The 24628-nt window shown below is 42.6% G+C and overlaps 2 protein-coding genes across 12 annotated transcripts in view; both read right to left on the bottom strand.

Annotated features, from left to right (window-relative positions):
• The window catches only part of LOC124413266 (RNA polymerase II elongation factor Ell), a 75094-nt gene extending 72991 nt beyond the window's left edge, over positions 1 to 2103 (bottom strand). Inside the window, exons 1-2 of the mRNA XM_046893745.1 lie at positions 2093 to 2103; positions 1323 to 1327 (exon numbers count right to left, since the gene is read on the bottom strand). The gene's annotated coding sequence lies outside the window, so the exon portion shown is untranslated. The remainder of the gene's footprint in view (positions 1 to 1322; positions 1328 to 2092) is intronic.
• A 599-nt stretch (positions 2104 to 2702) lies between these two features.
• LOC124413265 overlaps positions 2703 to 24628 on the bottom strand; it is a 94969-nt gene continuing 73043 nt past the window's right edge. For 5 of the 11 annotated variants that reach the window (XM_046893737.1, XM_046893736.1, XM_046893735.1 and 2 more), the window contains 13 exons: positions 19528 to 19634; positions 13432 to 13573; positions 12403 to 12849; positions 11876 to 12026; positions 8934 to 9668; positions 8635 to 8856; positions 8114 to 8566; positions 7910 to 8041; positions 7615 to 7840; positions 6559 to 6702; positions 4637 to 4735; positions 4169 to 4331; positions 2703 to 3691 (listed from right to left, as the gene is read on the bottom strand). In XM_046893737.1, coding sequence (XP_046749693.1) covers positions 3397 to 3691; positions 4169 to 4331; positions 4637 to 4735; positions 6559 to 6702; positions 7615 to 7840; positions 7910 to 8041; positions 8114 to 8566; positions 8635 to 8856; positions 8934 to 9668; positions 11876 to 12026; positions 12403 to 12849; positions 13432 to 13573; positions 19528 to 19634 — 3316 coding nt within the window. In that variant the 3' untranslated portion in view covers positions 2703 to 3396. Of the gene's footprint in view, positions 3692 to 4168; positions 4332 to 4636; positions 4736 to 6558; positions 6703 to 7614; positions 7841 to 7909; positions 8042 to 8113; positions 8567 to 8634; positions 8857 to 8933; positions 9669 to 11875; positions 12027 to 12402; positions 12850 to 13431; positions 13574 to 19527; positions 19635 to 23983; positions 24091 to 24628 lie in introns of all 11 variants that reach the window. The other 6 variants (XM_046893742.1, XM_046893739.1, XM_046893738.1 and 3 more) reach the window with 3 other exon arrangements.

The following is a 24628-nucleotide window of genomic DNA, read 5'->3' on the forward strand; positions in this document are numbered from 1 at the left end:
TGTTTTTAATTTGTTTATAGATATTGTTTTGAGTAGACTTGCAGAGGATTGTTATACATGCCTATGTTTATACGGTCCCGGAGTAAAGTACAATTATAATATATGTTGATAGAAAATTATAGAATATATAGGCAAAGAACATTTGGAAAGACTGATCGCGCGTCATTGTAAGCGTGGGAGAAGAATATTGAATTGGATCGATTGATCGGAGAATGTTGATTGTAAATTGTTAAATTATTCTACTATTGATTTCCGAAAATAGTCGCGTCGTACCAACCGATGTAAGCCACAACCAAACTAAAAGTAGTGTATCCAGTATTCTACGTTAACTATTATACTGCACACCCTGTCTCGAAGATGTTTTACATTGTTTTCTATCAACATCGAACCACATACAATATTGAACACGTTAATTTTTGAGATATGCAACTGAGGCTAGATGTTATGATTAACGTCAGGTAAGTGAGTCCATTTATTTGTCATTTCCGTTTCAACTTCAGATATAACTGCTGTATTGTACGTAAATATGTTTTACGGTATGATATACCTAATATTGTGTGTAAAGTAATGTGAAATTTTTTAACCGAGCTGCAGTTTTGTCGTATAGATTTGATTTTTCTAATTTGAAACATGTTGAAAAATCTGATGGCCACTCGTAAATTGGGCAACATGCGTACGCGCTATTATAACAGATAATCTTGAATGCATATTTGTTTCTTTCTTTGCCTCCTGCCTCGACTTCTATCTAGCAACCTTTGGTTTCCCGTTTTTCTCCGTCATCCGAATATATGCAATGGAATATGTACATAGGCGTGTGTTGCGATTTGGTTATCAGGCGCGCGATTCGATGTCTAATTCAAAGAAAAATTATACCTTCGCGATCTGATCTGGCAATTCTGTCTGCTACATTGCAATATACACCGTTTCTCTGTTATTTCACTTTCACAATCAATCCTTTATACTCACACTTTTTCGCTGGCAATCCCTGAATTTGAATGATTAGCAAACCTAACAATTTATAAATATTCTTTTATTCTTTCTTGTTCTACTTTCACAATTACGAGTTACCGAAACTTTTTTTTCAAACATCAAAGTCGCCACCGTTTCACCTTTACAATTTTCACGTTATTATGACAATATTTGCGTTTTGACTATATTTTACACAGCACGTTAATATAATACGAATTTGCGAATCACCGGGTACGCCCAGTAGTTCGCAAATTGTCGACTGATTTGCTGATCTTCCAAATTTTCTGCATACGTACCTGTATGCTTAATAAGTATTGGTATTCAACCATGTATGGTTTAATCGATTCCCATTCGATCGCTTCGAGCTATAATACATTCCCTGTGAATCGCCCAGCAAATGCCCGTATTTACGAATTCCAAATACCAAAAAACTGCTTAATTATTCAACTTCACAATCAGGCGTATCACACTTAAATATCAATTTATATAAAGAACGTATGCACATGGTACATGTAAATCTATATTTTTACACGTTAGTCAAGGGCCTACATTCATTAATCGTTATTAACATTTCAATAGTTATTATCGTTATTGTTACTATTGTTGATAACATTATTGTTATATCATTATTATTATTCTCATCAATAATGATTAATTTTCAATAGGTTAGTAACGTTATTACTCTTATTATTTTTATTACTATTATTATTATTATTGTTGTTATTATTATTATTATTATTATTATTATTATTATTGATATTGATATAATAAATGTCAGTAATTTAATTTTATGATAATTTTTATACGTTAGTAATCATAATTATTACTAAAGCAGCGCGCCAGTTTCAACGAAGCTTGGCGCGCGTCTTTTTTGGTCGTCCTCAAATGCTATATACCTTAATTTTTATTAGAAAAAACAGAGAGAGAGAGAAAACGAGAAGAAAAGTAAGAAAGAGAAACGAACGAAAATTATGAGAAAAGTTATCGTCAACAATTTTATATAGTAAATCTATAGAATAAATTGTTCTCCGAATAACGACCGAAATGTACATCGATTCTTTTATACCTTTCCTAGCTAGACTCAAGGCCCGGATCTCTTTCTCTCTTTCTCTCATTCAGCCACACTCTCTCGTTATTCTTTCATTTAATATCTGTTTGTCAGCTTATTATTTTTTTTTTTTTGTCCAAGTTTTTTACTACTTACTCTTGGTTTAACCTTTAACCCGTTTATTACACGGATCAAATTGTTATGTTTATTTATTGTTTTTCTGTATTTGTTTGTTATTTTTTCTTCGTTTTTAATACGTGCTTATGTGCTTGGACAACGGATGAATTTATTCGGCATGGATTTTTTCACACTTAAAATTTACATATTTTCACAGTCTCAGTTATTATATAGCTATACATACACGAACATGGCAATTAGTCTGTTTCGAATGGCTGGATACTCACGTTTTGCCTTTCTTTTAGTCGCCTTCTTCAAATGAACTTTTTTTTTTATCATTTATTTGTATTCAATTGTAATTACTTATATACGAATATGGTTAATATTGCGTACTGGCAGCACTTATTTCACGGTCTAAAATCCAATTTGCTTAGCCTCCTCCCCGCCCGCAGTTTCTCCCCGTATATTTTAATCATCACCTCGCATCCTCGTAATCGCTGTACAAAAAATATGTACAATATCCGTAATCTCGTGTTTCGTCATATCATGCATGTTTGAGGCGAAATAATTGATTACGCATCGTCTCGTGTCATAATTCCACATGTCCATGGCAATGACAGTCATACGATTTCTTCCATCCATATGTCGTCTTCGACGCGCGTTCGCGGCGTTCAGATCCTCGTTCATATTCGTGAACCTAATTGAATGCAGGACGTAAAACGACAAACGGAAATCGATTCGCCATACGAATCGCGACAAACCCGTCAGCTTTGGTCCACACAGCCAAAGATGAATTTCCTTGGCGGATAATTGCGTCCTGCGTTTAAGGTACACACTCTGTTGCGGGGGCTTCATTCGTTCGCGAACGCACGAGACGTGGCAATTCGATTCACGCGTTCTTCGTTTCATTGAGAAATCGTCGACGGGTTCGTCCGGATCCTGATGCGATCGTTCAACCGTTGCAGCCAGTCGGAGGTAGATATACTTGACTCGATAAAACCCGGTGCCCTTTGCTCATCTCGATGCGATGCGTACGCAACTGCGGTGAAGATGACCAGGTTGCGATTTCGCAAAAGATTTCTAGTCATTCTCTTCGACGACGTCGGGCAGCGCGTTTCGCTGCACTCTGACTTCGACGGCTCAGATGTGAGGGATCCTATTTTTATCGGATGGAAATTCTCCCCCGAGCTCTTTCGAAGCTCAAAGAACGCGTCGAACGGGATTTATCTGTATTATTTATCTTCCTATGTGTCGCTGCAACTTCAAGTCGGATTTGGCAACGGGTTCTCCTGCCTTATGTCACTCTTCAACTTGACGAATTCCTTCGCCACCTCGTCGTTGTTTCTTTGGGAAAGTATTCGCAGTATCGTCCATCCGGTCTCGTCCATGTGGATTCGCTTCCCCAGGGACAACCAGCACGCGCAGGATCCTTGATCAACGATATCCTTCAGCTGCATCACCGCCACTCCCACCAGCCGGTCCTCACGTGCGAAGCAGTAATCTTTAACGCAGATGTGGAGCTCGAAGAAATCCAGCTGCTCCTCGTTACCGATTATACTGCGAAAAGTCGAAGAGGAAGCTTATCGTCAGTCGATTGTAATATGCAGATTACCAACATGGTGTGCTTTCAACACGGTTCTACTTAAGTACGAATTTTATGACAGCTGTAGACGTCACTTTGTGCCCTCCAGACACCAAATCAAAAATAATTATCCGACTCAGTATATATATTGCTATAGCGATGCTGTCCAAGTGGAAATAGTCAGTTTTCGTTACTCTATGCAGCTCTCGTGAGATCTCCTGTCCTCCCCCAACCCTAAGTACACTACCCTCCCTACTCCGAAATCAATAAATTTTCAGCTAACTCAGATTTCTCAGATCTCAGATTATCTCGAAGAAAATTTTACCCTCGAATATTCGATCATCATTCCATGGCTTTTATATGTTATTGATTAGCCCTAGGGTATTGCAAATTCAACAGACAGGGGTTGAAATTAGTATGAAAACAGAACAGAAGCGTGAGTCTCAACTTACAAGTGGAACGTATCGTTGAACTTTGGTGACCAATTGTTGCTCTTCGATTTTGTTGTGTGTCTTCTCTTCTTGTCGGCGAGATGAGGACCGATTAGGTTCACTTCAACGAACGGTCGGAACATTCCTGTCGCCAAGGGCCACTTTAGGTCGTTTGCAGCGACAACTAGAATTAAGAATGACCAAGATCCATTGGGTAACATAGACAAGTAGCGTGAAGCTGTGTAAAACAATTTTCGCCTGTGAAAAATGTGGCTGTTTCGAGCATAAAGATGGTTTTGCAGGATTCTTCAACATCAGAAAGCTTTTATCTCTGCAATTGGAACAATGCTTTTCGACTTATTGCAGCAGCCACCTACGAAAAGTTGTGTACGTGCAGACAAAAAAGTTTAAATTACTTCTGCTGAGAACGTAAAAGTTGTTGAAATCGAGGATGCGGTTACATTTGGAATTGAGTGAGAAGTTCGGTACCTTTTACGGTGACCTTGTGCTCGCCAGTGCCCGGATGAGTGAAGAGATCGACTTGGATGCTGACTTCCCCGACGGAACCTTCGTCAGATCCGGTAGTATCTGAAATACGCAAAGTATTTAAGAAAAAATCGCCCGCTTGACGACGCTCTGTAAGTTCAACGGGTCCCTAGAGGTTAAAATCAAGGTTTCCTTCTTCTCCTTGGCCTCCTGCAGGCATATTCCCGACGTTCACTTGCAGCTACTTTAAAAAATTTTCTAATCTATTCCGTTTCTAATCCTAGAAAAAACGTCATGCCCTACTGTATAATTGTGCAGCGGCTATATGTACATTTAAATAAATAATTATTTGCACAGCATTATTATATATGGTGGGTGTAAAGTGGTAAGCGGCTTCCTAATGAAAACTAGCACGTGTAAGACTGGAACAGGATCCTGGACAGCTTTTTCCGCTGAAATAATTTTGCGACTATGTGGATTTGTCAAGGGTTTTGTGAGGTGGTGGGAATGTATGCAATATAGCGAGCGAAACGACTGACTTAAAATTTGTTCAGACTCAAGTGTATGTACAATGATCTATGCGAGTTGGTGTCAATGATTGAGTGTTAAGCTGTGGTTTTTTTTCGTCTATCGTCGAAGGATCGTGAAGTGGAATTGGTTATTATCAGCAGCAGCAGCGCCTAATACAGCCATCGAGACGTCCTTTAAAGTTTAAACCTTGCAGCGTTGCTCCACGCTGTTTCTTTTCACACGTTTACTCTCGGAAGTGAATTTACGCATCTACATATTCAAATGTACGAGCAGAAAAAGAGAGAGAAAAGTGCTTCGGGAGACGGTGAAAAAAAAAAAAAAAAAACAACGTCAAGGGAAATAATATCTCTCAAGAACTCGCAATCAGCTATATTCATAAATTTGCATTGGAGCAACATTATTATTCTTCTTTGGACCTCCAACGAACAATAAGACATTTCCGTTGCGAGTGATTTAATTGGGGGTATAATTTTACAAAGTTTTGCGATTGTTCACGGACTCAGTACATAAAAAAGAGTGTTACTACTTTGAATCTATCGATCACGAACGAATAAACACGCTCATAGCAGTAAAAGCTGTGTTTGATCAGTCCTAGCCGTTGCCTCCCTTCAAACACGTGATGCGTGATATTTTACCATTCATTAATATATCTTGGAAAGAGTTTGACCCAGCTGGAATATGAACCGTGAATCGTGACACTCGTAACGGAAATATTTCTCGTAGAAGAGTACAAAATATGATGTATGATAGCTGGAAGAGAGGGTTTCCGGAATCGCCCTTGAACTTTATGGCTGTTGAAAGTTTTATGTTCAATATGAAAATTGGCTCATCTGAATTCGTGACTTTGCTTGCATTTGCTATACAGTAACAATGCCTCTATATGTAGGTATAGTTTCAGTGTGGATTCGAGAAGTTGTACTGAATTGATTTATTCCACAAGACTTCGTCGAATAAATGGAATCTTATGATTCCTGGGAACGAAAAAGTTTGAGGAATGTTGGAATCGAGTTCGTCTCCACTTTTACGAAGAAGGGAAAAATACTCAGCATATAGTTAGGCGCGTCGCGTCTTAATTACCCCCCCCCCCCCTGCGGCTCCGGTATAACTGAACGAATCCTCTCACTTTCTCCGAATCTCAATTGTATCCCGATTTGAAACAAAATTTCTGGTAGAACAGGAATGACGTTCCGGTTCAATGGCAATTCCATGGTTAATCGAAACCTTCGTTTCCTTGCGCGTGTGTCATTACGCAGGTCGGTAATAATTGGCAATTAGTCAAACCGAAGGACGCCTCGATTCAATGCAAACTCTACGAGCTACGATCATAACGTCTAATATTCGAAACTGAATATTAGGCTAGCTGACGATCCTGGTCTAAGGTGGCAACAAGGTACCTTGGCGGCTCTCCCGTCGAAGCGGGGGATTTCGCTGGCGAAGAGGCTCTTCGAGACCCTCCATGCCTTCGGCTGTGTCGCTTTCATCACCCCGGTCGCTGCTCATGGACCGTTGACGCAACGTTGCCTTGTCGTTCAGCGGCACTGTGTTTCCACCACAATCATTCATGATGACTTTATGACAGTGTTTTGCACGATTGTGTTAACAATGATTCAGTGTTCACATAATAATATCGATGCAATGATAATGGAGTATCAATTGGGTAAGTGTATCATGTATGCACGGCGACGTGGAGTTTGCAATTTCACCATTCGTTAATGGCTCAATTATACCTCACATTGTCGTCCATGTCACTAAATCATTAGCATTACTAGGTTGTTACGATCGAGTGTTATCATTGGCAATAAATCAACCTCTCCACCGGGTATACCTAACCAGTTATCCTTGAGCCTTGAGACTTGAGACCAGGCCGAGGAACCATAAGTGATAAAACGTGATCTCTCCCTGGGTAATTGCTCAGGTAGCTATTAACGCTACGTTGATATAAAGTTGAGCGCGGAAAACGCACGGCGTTAGCAAAAATAGAATTTTTACACCAATGGCACGGAGCGTGGCAAGTGGAGTGAAATTTTTTCATCATCCTTTTGTGAGTTACGTGAAATGGGTTTTTGTCGTTCTCAGAATTCTCAGCCCTTGTGGCAATAAAGTGTCCAGCTTTACGGCAAGTGACCAGCCACTGTTATTTTACTATCGGTAATTTTATGTCTGTGCTTGTCTTGCTGCAACATGGAAATTTATGTTATGTGTCGCACGTAAAGTTCTGACCCCGTTACTACGTCGTGAACAGTAAAATAAGGACGACAGCGAAACAACTAATAATCCAGATAATTTCACGATGTAGGAATACGAAGAAAAGGGTAATCGTGGATGAAACCAGTTGCTTTTTGCAAATTTACCGTGTGATCGAAACATCTTCAGTTAGACAACTTCTTCCCAGCTAACGCGAGCCTGAAATATATTTGACTATAAGGTATACGGATTGAATCGAAGCCTACCTTCGTTAACTTGGGATGTCACGAAGGTCTTGATGAGAGTGTCCGTCGTCTGCGTGTACAAGCTGAGGGCGTAACGAAGGCTCTGTAGCTCCGGTGATTTCTCGAGGAAATTCTTCTTCAGTCCATTTCCGCCGGCATGGAAATACTGCTTGATCGTGTCCAGCGCCACGTCGAGTACAGCGCATTGTTTGGGTGACAAATTCTTCTCAACCTCCTTCGATATGTCCTGAAAAATCCGAGCCATCGTGGCTCAGTATACACGGAATTCAGAAGTTTGACAATAAATTCAGCTTACCATGACACCGCTGAGGGCATTTTTCACGTCTGGTTTACCGGCCATGTGATTTTTGAACAGCCTCGACATGTCTTCGATCTTCGCGTTTGCAGCCAAGTTTTTTGCGTTGTCCGTCAGGTTCTTGAACATCATCTGAAAAATCGAAGCGACGAGTCAGCGACGAGCTTCGACGCAAATCTTAAGTACTATCGCATCGATGCTCACGCTCTTGTCGGTCATCGGTGGGAGAACAACGGTTTTTTCTAAAATCCTCATAACGATTTTCCAGAGCTCCTTGAGCAGTCTCTTCAGCACTGTCTTCTCGCAAGATTGTGCATAAAGCGAAAGGCTGCCGTCAAGAAGAACCATCAACGGCCTCAGAACGTCGTCCGCTTCAACCGCAACTGCGTTCCTCTGGGCGGGTTGAGTGAGGGTAACTTGTCCCCCACCTTTGATGGCCAAAAGAAGATCTCCAAGTTCTCTGACCGAGGCTGTTATTCTCGGTTCTAAACTTTTGGCGAATAACATTGCGAGGTCGTCGAGAGCGCCATTGAGTTGTTGCTGAAGTTCTTTCAGGATGTTGGCAGCGTCTTCTTCGAGTTTCTCCCCTCCCATTGACTCGAACATCTTTTCGAGTTGAACCCGAAGTTGTTGGATGTTGTTCATCAGGATGCAAGCCTACATGAGAAAGAAAGCATGTCGTCACGACACTGTAACGAGGTTAATTATTTCCCGCGGGTACTTACTATCCGTTCCTCCTTCAAGTGGCTCGGAAATTCCCTCTTGACGATGTCGGCGTACGCAACGAGGACCTTGACGATCGTCTTAGCGAACCTTTTCATGTACCTCTTCCATATCTCGGGATCAGGACACTCGAGTTTCGACACTACGTCAAAGCATTGGGTCAATTGCGTGAACACGTCGACCACCGAACAACTGAACAAAGCGTGTTCGCTGCTCCTTTGGAACTGTAAAAATGAAAGGTGAAAATCGAACATGCGGAATAATTTTGAGCACCTTGTACTAACGCTTCGCAAGTCCTTACCGCGTCCTTTTGGTCACGATTAAACGCCCCGTGGAGATACTCGAGTGACACGTCGTCGTTTTCGTTGAGCCACTGCATGACGAAGGGTTCGAACCAGGCGGGGTACTCGGGAACGGCCCCCTTGTAGGGGGGGACGTCCTTGACGTAGTTGGCGTGAAGCCACTTAACCTTGAAGTGGAGGTTCATGTACGCGGACGACTTGCACAACCTGTGCTGCTCGTGTTCCTCAAGGGCGTACTTCATGTCGACCGCAAACAGGGACCACATCGTGGCCGCCGATAGCTGACCGATATTCAATTCCTGGGGGAACTGATTGAGCACCGGCGCGTAGCTGTTCCTATCCTCGTCGATCACGGACACTATCAGAGCTATCAGCTTGTGCCAAAAGTCGAGTGAATCCAACCGCGGTCCGTGATCTTCAGAGTCCCGTTTAGCCTCGTTCGGATCGACTTGAAACTCGCGATTGTACAACTCGTAGCAATTCTCGAACAGAAATTGATACGTCGACCTCAAGCAGGCCTTGACGCAGTCCTTGACGACAGTGCTGGCTCGTGGAGGACTCGACAGCTCTTGCACTTTCATCCTGAAGAAGGTTATGCTCGTGAGGAGATCCACTGTACTTTTTAGATCCATCAGTTTTTCCTGGCTCGATGCTGGGAAGTTGTTGCGATACATCGACAAGTCTATCCTCAGAGAGTTATGCAGCTGGTCTAGCAGTTTCACGAACTTTTCTTTCTGCAAACGATAAAATCAGATCGTACACCAAGTTCTCCCGCCGTTTTATCATTCTATATTTTATCTGCGATATACAAGCGTAGAACATCTAACTTCAAGTTTTATTTCTGAACTCTAGATCGCTTCTTATCGACTTACTTCGGTTCAATATCCTACATCGCACCACGCTTACTTGTTTCTCGTAACAAACTTTTACCGATGAACAGATTGCCTTGCATCTAACAGTTCCATGGAACTATGAATCTTGGTTGTAATTATTCTTGGTTGGAATACGTTCGCGAATTACCTGAGTGGATGCATAGTTTAAAATCGGCACTCCGTAAACAGGTTTTTTATATTCTAAAATTTCAAATATTTCAAATTCTCGTTAAGATTTCCAAGATCCAACACAAGATTTCATCGAGATATTCTCGAGGTTTCTCAAGAATTTTCTATAATTACAACAATTTCCTCCGCGTAATAATTTGACGAATCTCTCCATCAATACTTTCAGATAAAAGAGTCAATAGAGATAAAATTTTCAGCTCAATCAAATGAATAAGTCTTAGGCCCTGGCGTTGAAATTAAAAGACGACGAGTCTGCTGTACACGACCCATTGCACTGCATAATGGCACACGATCTCTAAGATTTCCGATACGAGACTCAAGGGATCAAGCTTGCCCAGACTGCGGCGGTGCAAAATGTATAGTAGGAATATCCGGTGAATCTTGATTTTCGCAGCAGCTGAGGTCGCGGTGGGTTGCCACATGGGTTCGAAGAGGCAGGGCGCTGAATAGAACGGGTTCAAAGGAGAGAGGGATCGGGAGGAGGTGGAAACAGGAACGAGGGAGGTGCGGTCGGATGAAGTTGCCGGAACACCTTATTCTCCATGCAAAGTTCACGAGAATTTTGCGGATAGTGGAATATCCAGGTGCATTGTTTATGGCACCTTGCTGGCTGCCTGCCTTCGGGCGCAGGACGTGCACGTGAGTAAAGTGAAAAACGGGAAAAAAGGCACTTGGAAAAGCAAGCAGGGGGGGGGGGGGGGGGGGGGAGAAAGGGAACTGACGATGAAAGGAAAGGGGAAACGTCTAGTCGGTATCGCGAGAGAGCGAGGCAGGGTGCGGCTTGGTTATTCCTCGTCTTATAAATGGGCCCGATAGTCGAGGGACGCGATATCATCAATATGGATAAAACTTTGCCGTTGTTTCTGGGTTATACCTCCCTTGACACGTCTACTCGCGAGCTTTTTAGCGCCGATTCAGACTCGAAGCGCACGGCGATTTGATCGCGACTTTGAGTCGTCGTGAATCATCAATGGACCAGGGTGGATTCGCTTGATTGCGTCTGTAGCTTCGTGTAGTACGCCAAAGTGTGTATATATTGAGGGAAATATTGCCTTCGACATATCGAGAGAGTGTTGGCTCCATATTTTACTTTTTGCTAGCGCTAAAGCTCGGCCAGATTTCAAAGCAGCGTCTTACCGCCGTGTTTCACGTATATTTCTTCGAAAGAGCAGTGGAGATGCAGCTTCTGGGCATAATTTATTATCAGCGTTGTTTCTACAGAGACAAGAATACGTATCCGAGCTAAGGCTCATCGGCGATTCAATCCGTGTCAAGAATACTAACGTGAGAGTGGTTTTCTTCTTCGTTTAAAAATATCGTCTCTTCTTTTCTATCTTGCGGTAGGTGTGACGTGGGATTGATGGATGGATGGAATTTACTGATATGATTTTACAAATTCTTATACAATTTTGCTTCTGGAAAACCTTGAGAGCAGTTTAAATTTAAATATACGTATGAAAATGCGGGTTCCAATCTTACGCCATTATAATTAGTGGAATGTCTGCGTTTAACATGTTTTACAAGGGTCGGATTATACGTCTGTTTCCATTCAATGGGAGTTCAAAAGATCCAATTATGTATATTACCTCAGTCAGCACACATTACAAACGTAATAAAGGATCGAGTTATATATGCAAATATGAGTTGGAACTTTTCGTTCGACCACGGATAGTCGAATCAGTCAAGACTGCAATGTTTGTTTATTAATCTACTCCGCAGCGCAAAAGACACTCAATCAAAAAGTGTAACTTGTTAGGTAAACAGGGTGCGGAATTCCGGTCGAGAAATCAGCCGCATCGTTTGTCTTGCAGGTTAACAGACTGACATAAAAAAAACCATCCACGTATCTCATCCTGCAAACTCTAATTCTACAAACTCACCCCAAAGTTGCTGGCAGCAAATCTATCACTCGCCGAGACTGCGGAGCTGGCTGTTGTGTGGGCATAGTAGGCGTTTATGTTGGCCAACAAAGTTGACATCACTGCGGGAACACCCGGGCAAAGGTACTTCGTTGACAGACAATGAAAGTGGCTGAAATTAAATAATAGATAAACTCCTCAGGCGAGGATGAAAGAGGGGAGGAGAGAGAGAAAGAGAGAGATCAACCGAAGTGGATCAAGACGAGATCTGGATGAACCGACCAAATTACAGAATTGTCATTTAACATTTCTGTAATCAGATTCGTCTCCCCCATTCATTTTCCAAAAACATCGTTTCAAAGGCTGTAACTCTACGGTGTATCGCATTTGCAGTTCTCGTTTATCATAAATTCACAGTATCATGAGTCTAGTAGCAACCCAACCATCGCGGTTGAACGCTGGCATTTCAAATTATGATACGGATACATATGTTGCATAATAGATCGAGTAGTGTAGCGATAGGGTGTTGTGCAGTATTTCACACTTACGTCATAGCCTGGTAGATGCTCTCGATGCCGTATCGCATTGCGAATTCATCAACCAACTCCTCGCCGGATGGATCAAAGTATATTTTCCACGCGTCGTCGCCTTTGGCTTGTGGAAGAGTAACAATGCCGCCGTTTTCCTCGCACAGACTGTGAAACAAGTTCTCGTGAAGGCAGGTGTACTGCACGTGGTACGGGGCGACCTTCTCCTCGCCTTTGATTTCTACGCTTATGTGCAACCGGATGGCACCTGACACCGCACTTTTATCAGTCCTTTTCTCGAGGTTGTACCATACGTCCATTTCACCACTGAGCGTCCGGACTTCGATGATGGTTTGCCCGAGGAAATCGTCGCTCTCCCGAGTCAGTTTTTGCCTCAGCTTCGACTTGAGGTCGTTGTCCTCGTCCCATACTCTCACCTTTATGCGATCCGAGGAATTGTGACACTCGCTGTGCAGGCGGAAACAAACAATGGATTTAACAATTTTGTTCGAACGATGAATAGCTCGATTTCATGTCGATAATCTCCTCGCGATACGCGGAACCGTCGTATATTTCGTTTGATTTTCGACCGTCGAAGTTACATGCGATTGCGCGGTCATACTGCATCGTGATTTAAACACCAAAACTTTTACAGCCATATTTGTATAGCCTGAGTGATGCAAATGCTTCGTTAATATCATCCCAGTTTTGTACAGAGTGAAGGATTCGGTTCGAAGGTGATGAAGAAGTCGCTGTAAACTGGCTGGTACAACAATTTCAACTTTGACATCATGGTGAAAAGTTTAAATTGACTTAAAGATTTCACTATATGCTTAAGCAGCGCCCGCTGGTAAATAACTATAAGGAATTCCTTGCCTTTTCACGATCGGACGCCACTTCGTTGACGGGCTCTACGATCGAGCGGATGAAAGGCTAAGAAGAGTGAGAAAGAAGGGGGGTGGGGAGGGGAGAAAAAAAACGAAGGGAAATGAGAAAAACCGTTCGCGACTTTTGTCGTCAACCGCTCGGTCCTGCATTCAATTTACTTACAAGTAGAACTTTTCATTCCAGACTGGATTCAGTTCTTGCGGCATCGTTCTCGTCCGTTTCTTCACCTTGCCAACTTGCACGGTAACGTAAGGGTCTGATGTGCCACTCTTGTCTTTCGCAATCAACCCCTGGGCGCAAATCACTGTGAAAGAAATTTTACAACGTGAGTACTGGCTTGTCACGTTCCCCTTTTCACCAGCGTCGGTCGGTTAAATGTCAAGAGGAAAGTGTAGATGTGTCAAGATTCGTAAAAAGCAAACGGTGGGTGCTCTCCTCCCGATTCCTCGTCTCGTGAATCGAAAAAAAGTACGAATTGTGCAATTTTATTTTAAAAATCAAATTCCATTTAATTATCCAAATCTCGACTTGACGGTGACATGAAATCGATCAGAACGAGCTGTGGAAACGACCGTACGAAACGAATGTCCCCAGCTTCTTCCCTTCGCGTATTTACATGTATATGTAATAGGTCAGCTATTAGTTTAGTTGAAGTTTATGGCCACGAGTCGCGTGCGAAAAATTTCGAGCTTAAAAGTGTGGAGGCGTTTCCGTGTAAGTACTCAAGGATTTCATGGACATGCGTGATTACACGGAAGTATAAAGATAGGAATCTCGACACGGTGTACTCGAAGAGCTGACAACATGTGCGCGAAGATAGGCTCGAGGGCGAGGGGGTCAGCCGTCAATAGTTTAGCCCTGGAATTTCTGGCCTGGGTTATTCTAAAGGGCGGAAGAGCGTGGAATGTGTATCCCGCAGATTACATCTATACGAGGAAAGCTGATATTTCGTTGAATTTTTCAGACGCGATTCGTCATTCCAACCTTCCCCAAATCGATATCGAATGTTTCAGTGGGGGAGGAAAAGTACAGCCTGTCCTTCCGTCGAAACTGAGAGACGTAGAGTTTGAAGGTACAACGTCGCTGTTGAAATGATTAAATTCTCAGTCCGTATGCCGTCGGGTCGTAGGTGTGAAATTTTATCAAGGAGCTTAGAGTCGAGGGGACTCATGTTCTGCATAAGGTCAGCGCGTATAGTAGGTACGTTATTCAATTTTTTTTTTTTTTTTTTTTTTGCTGTCCCTTCTTGTGAAATGTGTCGATGGTGTGACGAATGAAACATGCATTAGGTTTCAGGGATGTTCTCGTGTGTTCATTATTGTTATTGATTGTTATAATAGCAGCCACGATGCAAGCGTGCATTATAAGCGCGATAATTGTTATACGTGCGGTGATATGGACGCAGCCACACAGACGGACAAATCAACATACAAATATTATACATAATTTATATCATTATACACGATAGTCGGACTGCCGTATTATACCAGACACACATGCTCATGCTACAAACGGTTTGTCCGCCATTGGTGGGGAGGGCCAGAATTATCCTCGGTCGATGAATGTGAGGTAATTGATTCCTACCCTAAATGCGACAAAGAATTGTTCAGGGTTGTTTTTTTTTTCCTGTTTCCTTTTTCTCTCTTATTTCCGTGCTCGGCGCGTGTATGCGAGTGCGCTCCACATGATTGCGTGACAGTCATACGTACCCGTGACTTATTGTTAGGGGTGAGATTATTTTTCAATTCCAACATTTGTCCATTACTTTTTTTTTTTTTTTTTTTCCCTCTTATTATTTTCATCTCGCTCTTTTACCCCATCGTTTCAATTTACGTTTCAAATATTCACAATTATATTACAGTTCGTTTATCAGTGAATTACAGTATAGAAAAAAGAAAAAAAAAAAAAAACAAACAAGAACTGGTAAAAGCACACGCGAGTCGCACACAGTTGTGAGTGACGAAAATACATATATGTATACAGCAGTATACATAAATATTCAAGAGGGTGAGTAATTTAGTCGAGCCACGAAATCAAGCGAAATGCATGAGACGTGAGTTTAATGGACGAGCTTTTCGATTCCAAAGTACAACTGTTCAAACATACTTTTCACATTCAAGGGTCGACTCGTCACGTCGTAGTACATTAAACCCACCCCCTCGACAGATATATACTGCCGTCTAACTTTTTTCGTAGTGAAGGAGCGAATCAGGGTATATAAATGAAATATCTGTCCGCGTGTTGCGGGGCCGTCTTTGTCGGGTTGGAGCGGGAAGTCCAAAACTACAATCCTTTGGCTGAAAGTGTTTGCACGCCATGTTACGTCGTATGAATAAATAAGCGTATAGGCGTGAAAGATCGTGTTCTGAGTCTGGTTCGTATTAGTATATCGGCGATAAAACCGTCCTGGCACAACCGAGCATTATACATATAGCTGGAAATTATTCAACCGAGCGTCCGAGCGTGAGTCGAAATACAGGAGCTCAAGTTGTGTCCAATCGATATAAAGGATACAGCATTGCAATAATTTATACCCTGGCCACCACGTCCGCGTTATTCTAATTCCCGGGAAGCTTTATCAGGAGATAAAAGCCCAGCCGGACGGCATAAGCTCTCCATCTCCAGTTTGCTGCAGGCTGAAGAAGGGTTTCCACCAACCAGGATTTCGGAGTGCCTTTTTTCCACTTCGACTACTTTTATTTCTCCTTTTCTTTTCACTTTTTGTTTCTCTCTCAATTTCTACCGAGTATTTCGATTACGATTGCAGTTGAGTATCTTTCTCTCGGTCTTTCTTTCCGCATACCCGAATAAATCTGTCAAACGAAAACGGGGACGTTATTTTCACGGAGTCACCCGACCGATTCGCTATTTCGAGTCGCGTTTCGTCAAGCGCGGAATTACTGCAGCTCGCGGTCCTTCGACGCTGCGCAATGTAGTTTTAATTTTCGCCTAGAGAATCAAGAGATTTGATTACTGGAGCGGAAGCGGATGCGGAAATGGAAACGGTGCCAACTGTTGCCCTCACACCGCCTGCCGCACCGTGCGCTTCGGCTCCCGCTTGCGGAAGTTCGACGTTTCCAAGTTTGGATTGGAAATGAATGGACAAGGATAACAAACGGACAATATCAGATCTTTAGGTTTAGAATTACGAGTTCATTCGTCATTGGCAGGTTGGATCCATTGTTCCCAGTGCCTGCACGTGGAATACTATCTCCGCCCGGACCAGCGGGCTTCTTGGAAAGGGATCAGCTGCCGGAATTGATATATAGGTGAAATTTCATCTCCAACGCCGGTGCGGCCGATTAGATCCCGAATTGCCGTTCAAATTCAAGTCAGATTCTGTGAATTCAATATTTTCCGCGAACAAATCCGTTTCCAAGTTATTAAAACGAAATTTCATCTCGGTATCATTCGACAACGCAAATGAATATATCATTGTGCGAATAAAATCCGCGTTACAAGAATGAATAATTTTCTTTTACCGCTCGAGTTTGCATAAAAGTGCCAACGTGGGGTTGACCTGATATCACGAATGGAAATAAAAACCGAACTTGAGAATAGCTTTGCGTGAATCGTATATAAAATATTCGGATATGCCGGACTAGAGTTGATACGGAAGAACGTAAAAAGCGCGTAAAAAATCACAGCGTACGTCCATTCTGCTGGTGCAGGTTTATTACACCTACGATAATGTGAAAGTTACTGCGTGGTTTTTTGAAAATACGAGAACGCAGCTGATGTGACGAAAAGCTTTTCTGCTGGTCGGACTGCGTTATCATTATAATTCCCATCACGTTCGGAAATTTATTATCAGGAAATTACTGATACTTTATTCGCATATCAAATATAGGTTTGGGTACAGCTGTCAATGCGGAAAATATGTGAAAGGCCATAACTTGTTCGCCCAACGCGGTTCCACGCCCACCAAGCTGACAGGAAGCCGCGACTGAATTTTCCGGCATTATAACGAGACTTGAAATTGGCTGAAATTGAGAACATTTTTGCGGCTTAAGTGACCCTGAAGGGGTTGCTGCATCGATTTATAACCACTTTTGGTAATTACCGGCAATAGCGGACGTTGCGGGTACCGATATTGCATACCTACATTGTTGGGAAACGATTATTCTCCTCCGTTGTGAATCACGCGTTGATTTTTTCCCTGTGGTGAACGAATACATCGAAAATAAAACCATGGATATGGAAATCTGTTTGGATTTATGTACCGTGCAATTTGATAATCCGACAGCTACGTGACGTGACGGGTTGAATCGACGAGTCGGTACATCGGTGTGGCTCGATATTGTAATCGGTGGAAGTGGGAACACGATAGTCGACACGACGTAGGTGAATCCTAATCGAAGAGACTTGAGTATTAGGCGAGGGAAATATATTGTATTGGAAAAGATATGATCTATCTTTGGTTAAATTTTAATGTAAACAAAAGTTTGTTAGGCTCGTTTGCAAATAAATCGAATTCTGAAATTTTTTCAACGGAATTCAACGGGTGTTAAGCTCTGTTCTATAACTTCCCACAAGCTACTCAGGAATTGAACTTTTCTCATTTTCAAATCGAATTTCAGCATTGGTATAAATTCTGACAAGTAAAGTATTCGTGTCACACTGTGGTTATCATTGTAATTGGTTCCAAATATCGATTTGTACGATCTATTGAAAATTACACCGATGGCCCGCAGGCACATGTTGAATCTGTCCCTACAAACTAGGACACGCCATGGCGTGTGAACAATCGGCGATTACTCGGGTTGAATCGAATTGAATGGAATTTAAAACCATCCTATCAGTAACCGCGGCTGAAGAAATTGCGAAATCGGTGAGTCTATAATAATAATAATAATAATAGGAAAACGGATCGGACAAGAGTCCAGATCGTAGGATCGAGTCGCGAATGAATCAGAGGAAAAACGACATAATGGGCTTAACAGGGTAGCTCGAATTCAGCTCTGAGGAGCGTAAGAGGAGGGGCAAGCGGGGTGCCGAGGAGTGAAAGAGGGAGCGACGCGGTGGTAGAAGAGAGGAATGCTCGTCGGAGGTTCGGAGGGGTGAAGAGGGGGTGAAAGTGTAGGTGGCACCGTGCTTGGGTGTACGTTGAACTATCGATCTTTCGAAACTCACACAAATGAAGCGCGTGCAGGCCGGTCGGAAGCCGGGGGGATGAAGAAGGGGTGGGTTTCACGAGCTTGAAGGTTCACGTAACCGCGTGGTTCCTTTTTGTTACCTCCGGTACTTCATCACGGATTTTCCCGTTTTATTTTTAATTTTTTTTCTTTACACCCCGTATTAGCTTTCGTTATTCCTCGGTCTTACCTTGGCAGTGAATCCCCGAAAGTTGCACGTCTGATTCACGTATCCAAACTTGACCAAAAATTTCAAAAAGCCGCGTTTTTAGCCGACCGAGGCTTCAGCTTGATCGATTGATCTTTAGCAAGTACCGCGAATGGCGGAACGTCTACTGATCAACAGCGCAGCGGAGTTTAGCTAATTACAGTAATATGCGTCGCGTTTGATCCTGTACTTGATGGTAAAACTACCTGGAAGTTTCTGTGGCCTGATCGAAAATTTATACGGGGAAGACTGACGAGGTATAAGACGATAATCCCGAGAGGGAATCAACGTCAACTTTGATGTAAGCATCAGCGAAGCGCAAAAATTTTTAAAAATATTATGTATGATGAGTTACGACGGTGTATCGTATATAATATCGGTGACGTTAGATCGTAGAATTTTCACCGCATTTATTTGTGGAACGTAATAACTCTAATGGAGTTTTGGCCTTCCAAGTAATACCCTTGCCTCTACATGCTCGAGAAGTCTCTAGGGGCTCGAGGGAGAGTAATTTAACGATCGGTTATCACCCTGGATCTCGCATCGAACCCATTGAAAAAATTATCTTGAACGTCCCATCAATTCGTTGGCTAATTTATTAATAATTTTATATCACGCTTTGCTCCGGCAGTGTAAATCTCGTGAAAGAAAAGTCAAAAAAACAACTTTTTCGCACTTTGTCGCACCTAATGACGAATGCTCATGTTAATTAAAGCAGGAACGGTTTTATCGCTAGTTTATCGAAGTCATGTCTTGCAGTTGTAAGTTTGAAAAAATATAAGTCGGTAGGCTGTTTGTGTCGTTTAGAAGTAAACCAGGTAAGTGTTGGTTGAATAGTTGTTAGAAGGCATCGAGATATTGGGATGAAAATTAATCCGAGATGAAGATTAGAGTGAAGCTTAATTCGAAGATCACCTGTGATGGCAATTTTGCAGGACCACTTGCTAGTCCCCTCCAGAACGATTTCCTCGGCCTGTTCGAGGGTGTCTATGTGCGTGTCGGGGTCCACTGAAAAGGTGGTGCTGAAAAGAATAATTTACTTGTCATCTAACATTCATTTACCTCACTTTAAAAATCCCTTTCTCATTTTTCCTGACGAGGATTTAGCCGCTCTCGACGATCGCCAACACCAGGTTGATATCGGTGAGGTTTACGCTGCGGGGGGAGATGCACAGATATCTTTGCAAGTATAGTTAGCCGAGAACGATGTCGTCGAGGTTTTTAATGTGTAAAATTGAATTCCGCATGATCGGAGGTGACACGAGGAGACGACACTTACTTACAGTGTCCAGAATAAAACCGTCTAGACATCGTTCCTGCATGAACATCAGCACAACATCGATATACAGCCGACATACACAGGTGCCCGTATCAAAGTATGTTCGGTTGGAAATGAATCGTAGATCGTAGAAATAGATAAATAAAAACGGTGTAATCAATCAACCCCTGGCAGACAATGCCTGCAGCAGTAATTATCAATCAATCATTTGGCGCTTTCATCGGGTTTCAATGGTTTCCTAAGCAAGTATTGGTTATAATGCTCGCCTATGAAGGTGTACGAAACAAGCCTCACGTGTCACGTCGCGTCGTGGCTTCACTACACGGCGTTGTGGTTATTATGTACTGACGATTTGCGAATATCTATTCCCCGTACCTCGATGGCTCGCGCTTGATACACAGTTCAACTACAACAGGTACCCGAGGTTTAATTCGGACTTTTTATCCGGCGTGATTAACCACGGATCAAGGTACGAGAGTTGGTCAATAGGTGCAGATACACCATTAGCGGTAAAATGGTGTGGTAAACACCAGTGAGTTTACCCGATAGGCTTTATACACTCACGCATTTGTAACAATGGCTTGCACGCAGCCTGCGGCGAGGTGATTTTAGTAAATCGTATATTGTGGTCACAATTTTTCGGAGCAAAGAGCTTTTGCGTGTAATGTTTCGTGGCCCAACATCGTCCGCTAATGTCCGTTAAATCTGAAATTCCATAACCGAATTTCCTGCACCGCGGGTCAAATGTGACATCGTCTGTGAATACCTTCCGTAGGATTTTAGAAAGTATCAGATTTATGCTTAGAAGAGTTCGGGCTACGAATTGCAACCAATACTAACTCGCAACTTTCACGTAGCGCGATATCCGACGATCAATATTAAGCGGAATACCCCAACCAGGGTTGATGAAACGTAAAAAATGGTCTGATAAAAACTCGACTACCGTAAGGGTTCCGTTTGTGCGATTAACTGACAAAGGCTACTGTTCTCTACGCTCGAGAGGAAACATCCTGCGTCTTGCGGTGTGTTCCCGGCATGAGGGGGGGGAATTGGCTCCACACAGGACCGAACTAACACAGGCGGTAACGCGGGGTTGTAACCACTTAACAAGAGACCAGAAACATCAAGTATGACGGTCTTCTTTTTTGCCGACTCGATCCCGAAAACTTCGCGAGGAGCCTCGGCCTACTCTCCCAGGAAAAGCCGCCACCTGGGCACACCCTCAAAGCGATTCGACCACCTGTTATCTGCACAATTAGCAAATTAGCATCGCCCACTCTTGGCTGGCATCGGCGGTGGTCTAACGATTAACCGCGCTGTCACGAATGCGCCCCTCGTAGACAAGGCACGGAATATAGACTTCCTTGCAGTTGAATAAGAGTAGGTAGGAAGGTAGGTAGGTACTTGTTGCTGATCGTTTGGTGGCTGGCTGCCAACTGGCCCTCATGTTATATCCGACGAAATAATTGTTACGGTACCCAAGAACTGACTCTAAGTGAACGCAAGTTACCATCTTCTTGCAATAATTAGTCTAACCAAAACGCGTCCCGATCCCGGTTTTTTTTACCAATTCGATGTGAAACGTCGGACTACAACCAAGGCAAATTACAATTTACTATTCAGGATCATGTTCTATACCTTGGTTGGTTGTGTCAATGAAGGACAGGAAGACGTCGAACGTACGTGCAGATAACGACGGTACAATATCACGGCCGTACCTACTCCCAGTGAGGTAAATGAATTTTCGATCAAAGCTAGTGAGCGAAGGAATGAATTCTTGACGTGGCGTAATTATTTCATACATAACTCGATGACTTTTCATCCGGTAGAAATGTACGGAATTAACATGGTCGGAAACTAGTTCTCGAAAAGATGCAGTCAGAGTTTAGAGAGAAATAAAAGTTGACTAAAGAAGACTCGAATGCGACCACTGAGCATGATGGAGAACGAAGACGCTTCTTGTATTCGTAACTTTCCTCGGCTCTCGCTGATGCTATCCTTTACAATAACTGCTTTTGAAGACCGCGTATATTCCGTCACCTGGTGTTGGTACGTCTGCGGAACACGTGCGATGTATGCACTCTTATGCATGCCTAATACGAAGAAAGAGGCATTAAGGTCTTGCGTTTGCGTTTCTAAGCTTTCCCCGGATCGTATTGCGTCTAATGCCGTTCTGCTGTGACTCAACAAAGACGGCGGATCCTTACTTTGCACCGATCAGTCGGTCCCTGTTGGAGTCTTTCTGTTATTCAGCCAATCCTTTGCCGCGTCGTTAGTAAATACGAAGGTTGTACAACGTACGTTAAACGTTAGAATCGTAAAACTACGAGTGAACGATTCAAAAATAGCTGTTAGCAAGCTACAAATTTCTGGTTACCAATCCCAGGCACGAACGGTGTAAGTACGTATCATTTCCGGCAATTTTCTTTGCGCGTCAATTTTTTTCTTCACATTGAGCTTCGTATTTCGAACGGTAACATCTCATTTGTCGATGAACGGTAATTGAATCAATGGCAACCCCTTTGTGACGCGTTCAAGCTTCGTCTCGTCGCCGGATGTTTATCGTCTGAATTATATTTTGTTTGAAAAGTGGGTAGACACGCAGTTCATCAAAATCGAGAGAAATTTTAACGAATTACAATTAGTGAAATTACCGTGAAAATTAAACCGTCCTAAAATAAAAAAAAACATGGCAACAGGAAATACTCGCAGAGTGGGTACTTTGGTTTGTTCGTACTTATAAGCCACACGTTGAAGTCAACAATGATTAAACCAATAACGCAGTCTCATTTTCTCGACACTTTAAGAGAAGCGCGTGTTATGTTCAATGTATAATTAAAAAGTTGAAAAAGTTTAGAGAGCACGGTTATATGCGAGGGAAAACAAGTGCGTAGTAGGCATGCTTGTGGATTTTCATTAAATCGTCCGAACAACTTTCCCCGGTACGAGTCTCGAGTAGGAAAATAAAATAATAATTAAACGCGATAATTGGGCTGGTGAATAATCTCCGAGTTTTCACGAGGAAAAAAAAGTAGCCAGCAATTTAAAGGATATTTGACTCGATGTATAAAATTACTGGCAATTTCATCAATGCTCATCCAATTTCCGTCGTTTCGCAGTGCTGCAAACTTTTGCCGTGTTAATTCTACCCGTCGCCCATGCGAACAATTGCAATTGCCAAAATACAGTCGAAGCACATCGAGGTACGACACAACTATACAAGGTTTAAGGGAAAGTGGGGGCAAAACGGGACACGAATTGTTCAAATGTCAAATAATCGAGCGACTGGAGAAAATGCAAAAGCCAAACTTGTTTTTCGAATATCATAAATCTAGATAGTACTCGGAGATTTTAAATGTTCAGCTCAAAGTTGGGATACTTTATCATCGGTGTTAATCGCGTGCAATTGATTAATTGCACCCTGGAGCAGCCAGGGTTCTTTGACCAAAGGAAAATGAAACGAAAGGAAACGCAAAGAGCTGTAGCGTGTCGTTATCGTTTTTGTTGTTACTCAAAATTGCTCCCGAGCCTTCGTCCGATCCGTCCCATTTTACCCTCATCAACTCCGCGCTCTTCGGTAAGCTTGTATCAATATATGCTGAAGTTTTACCCCCAAAACGACGGTTCCACATCAACCTATATCTATATATAGCAGCCCAACTATTTACCTATATCTATAACACAAAAGTCATCTCATCCGCATCGACGTGTTCAATACCGTACACGTTGTTCTTTTTCTTCAACCCAAACGTCTAGTTTTACCCCGACTTACCCCCGTCTGACGTTTAATAACACACGATTAAGTACGTATAAATATAAATACATATAATAAACAACATTCAACATCATGGCAAGTTACGTGACATTATAAATAATGTATAATAAGGTATCTTTTTTGTATACATATAACAGAGGGTTGCAGCCGCCCAGCGTAATGTATTATCTATACATATATATGTATAAATATTATGTTGTATAGTATGAACACCGAGCAACGTATCTATGAGTATATATACATATACATATATATACATATGTATGTATGCGAGACGACGAGACGTGATAGCGGAATTTCGATTGCAGCTAACAAACCTGTAATAGCAATCTTCGCTGACCATTTGCTGGTGCCGTCCAACACCGACTGGTTGATCTCCTTCATATGTTTGATGTGGGCCTTTTCGCTTACTCCAAACACCGACCTAGACTCCGATGAAATTTACACAATACATCCATGGAAACATTGGTGAACGGGTTGATTGGCTTGCGATTGACTCAGGCTTATGATCAATTATTATGTCATTATGAACTAGTCGATAGCGGGTTTGGCGCATCCGTTTGGGGGTCGACGGGGCTTCGGATGCGACGACGCGATTGCCTCGCTCACAAGTCACGACAATACCTGCGATACTCGAGCAACGGCTGGAATGGAGTGGCATCGCGGTATAATAATGAAAAAGTATAATCGAACCCTGACGGGCCTTGCGTGTAAAATTTTGATTAACCCAGCGTGGAAAAAGGTTCAAGGAGTGGAAATCCTTTGTTAGTCCCGTTGAATTGATCCAGGACTAGCGTCGAAGCGCAAAATGCGATTTCTTCCCTAATTTTTCACCATCACGATATCTCGAAACGCCGCGTCGTCCGCGCTTCTCCAAGCCAAGCATATTTGCATGCCGCGTTTTCGAACGAACAATAGAATTATTCGTTAACGCCTCTCCTTTTGTCGCGGATAAAACTCAT

The sequence above is a fragment of the Diprion similis genome, chromosome 12 (assembly GCF_021155765.1).
Source record: "Diprion similis isolate iyDipSimi1 chromosome 12, iyDipSimi1.1, whole genome shotgun sequence".
NCBI classification, from domain to species: domain Eukaryota; kingdom Metazoa; phylum Arthropoda; class Insecta; order Hymenoptera; family Diprionidae; genus Diprion; species Diprion similis.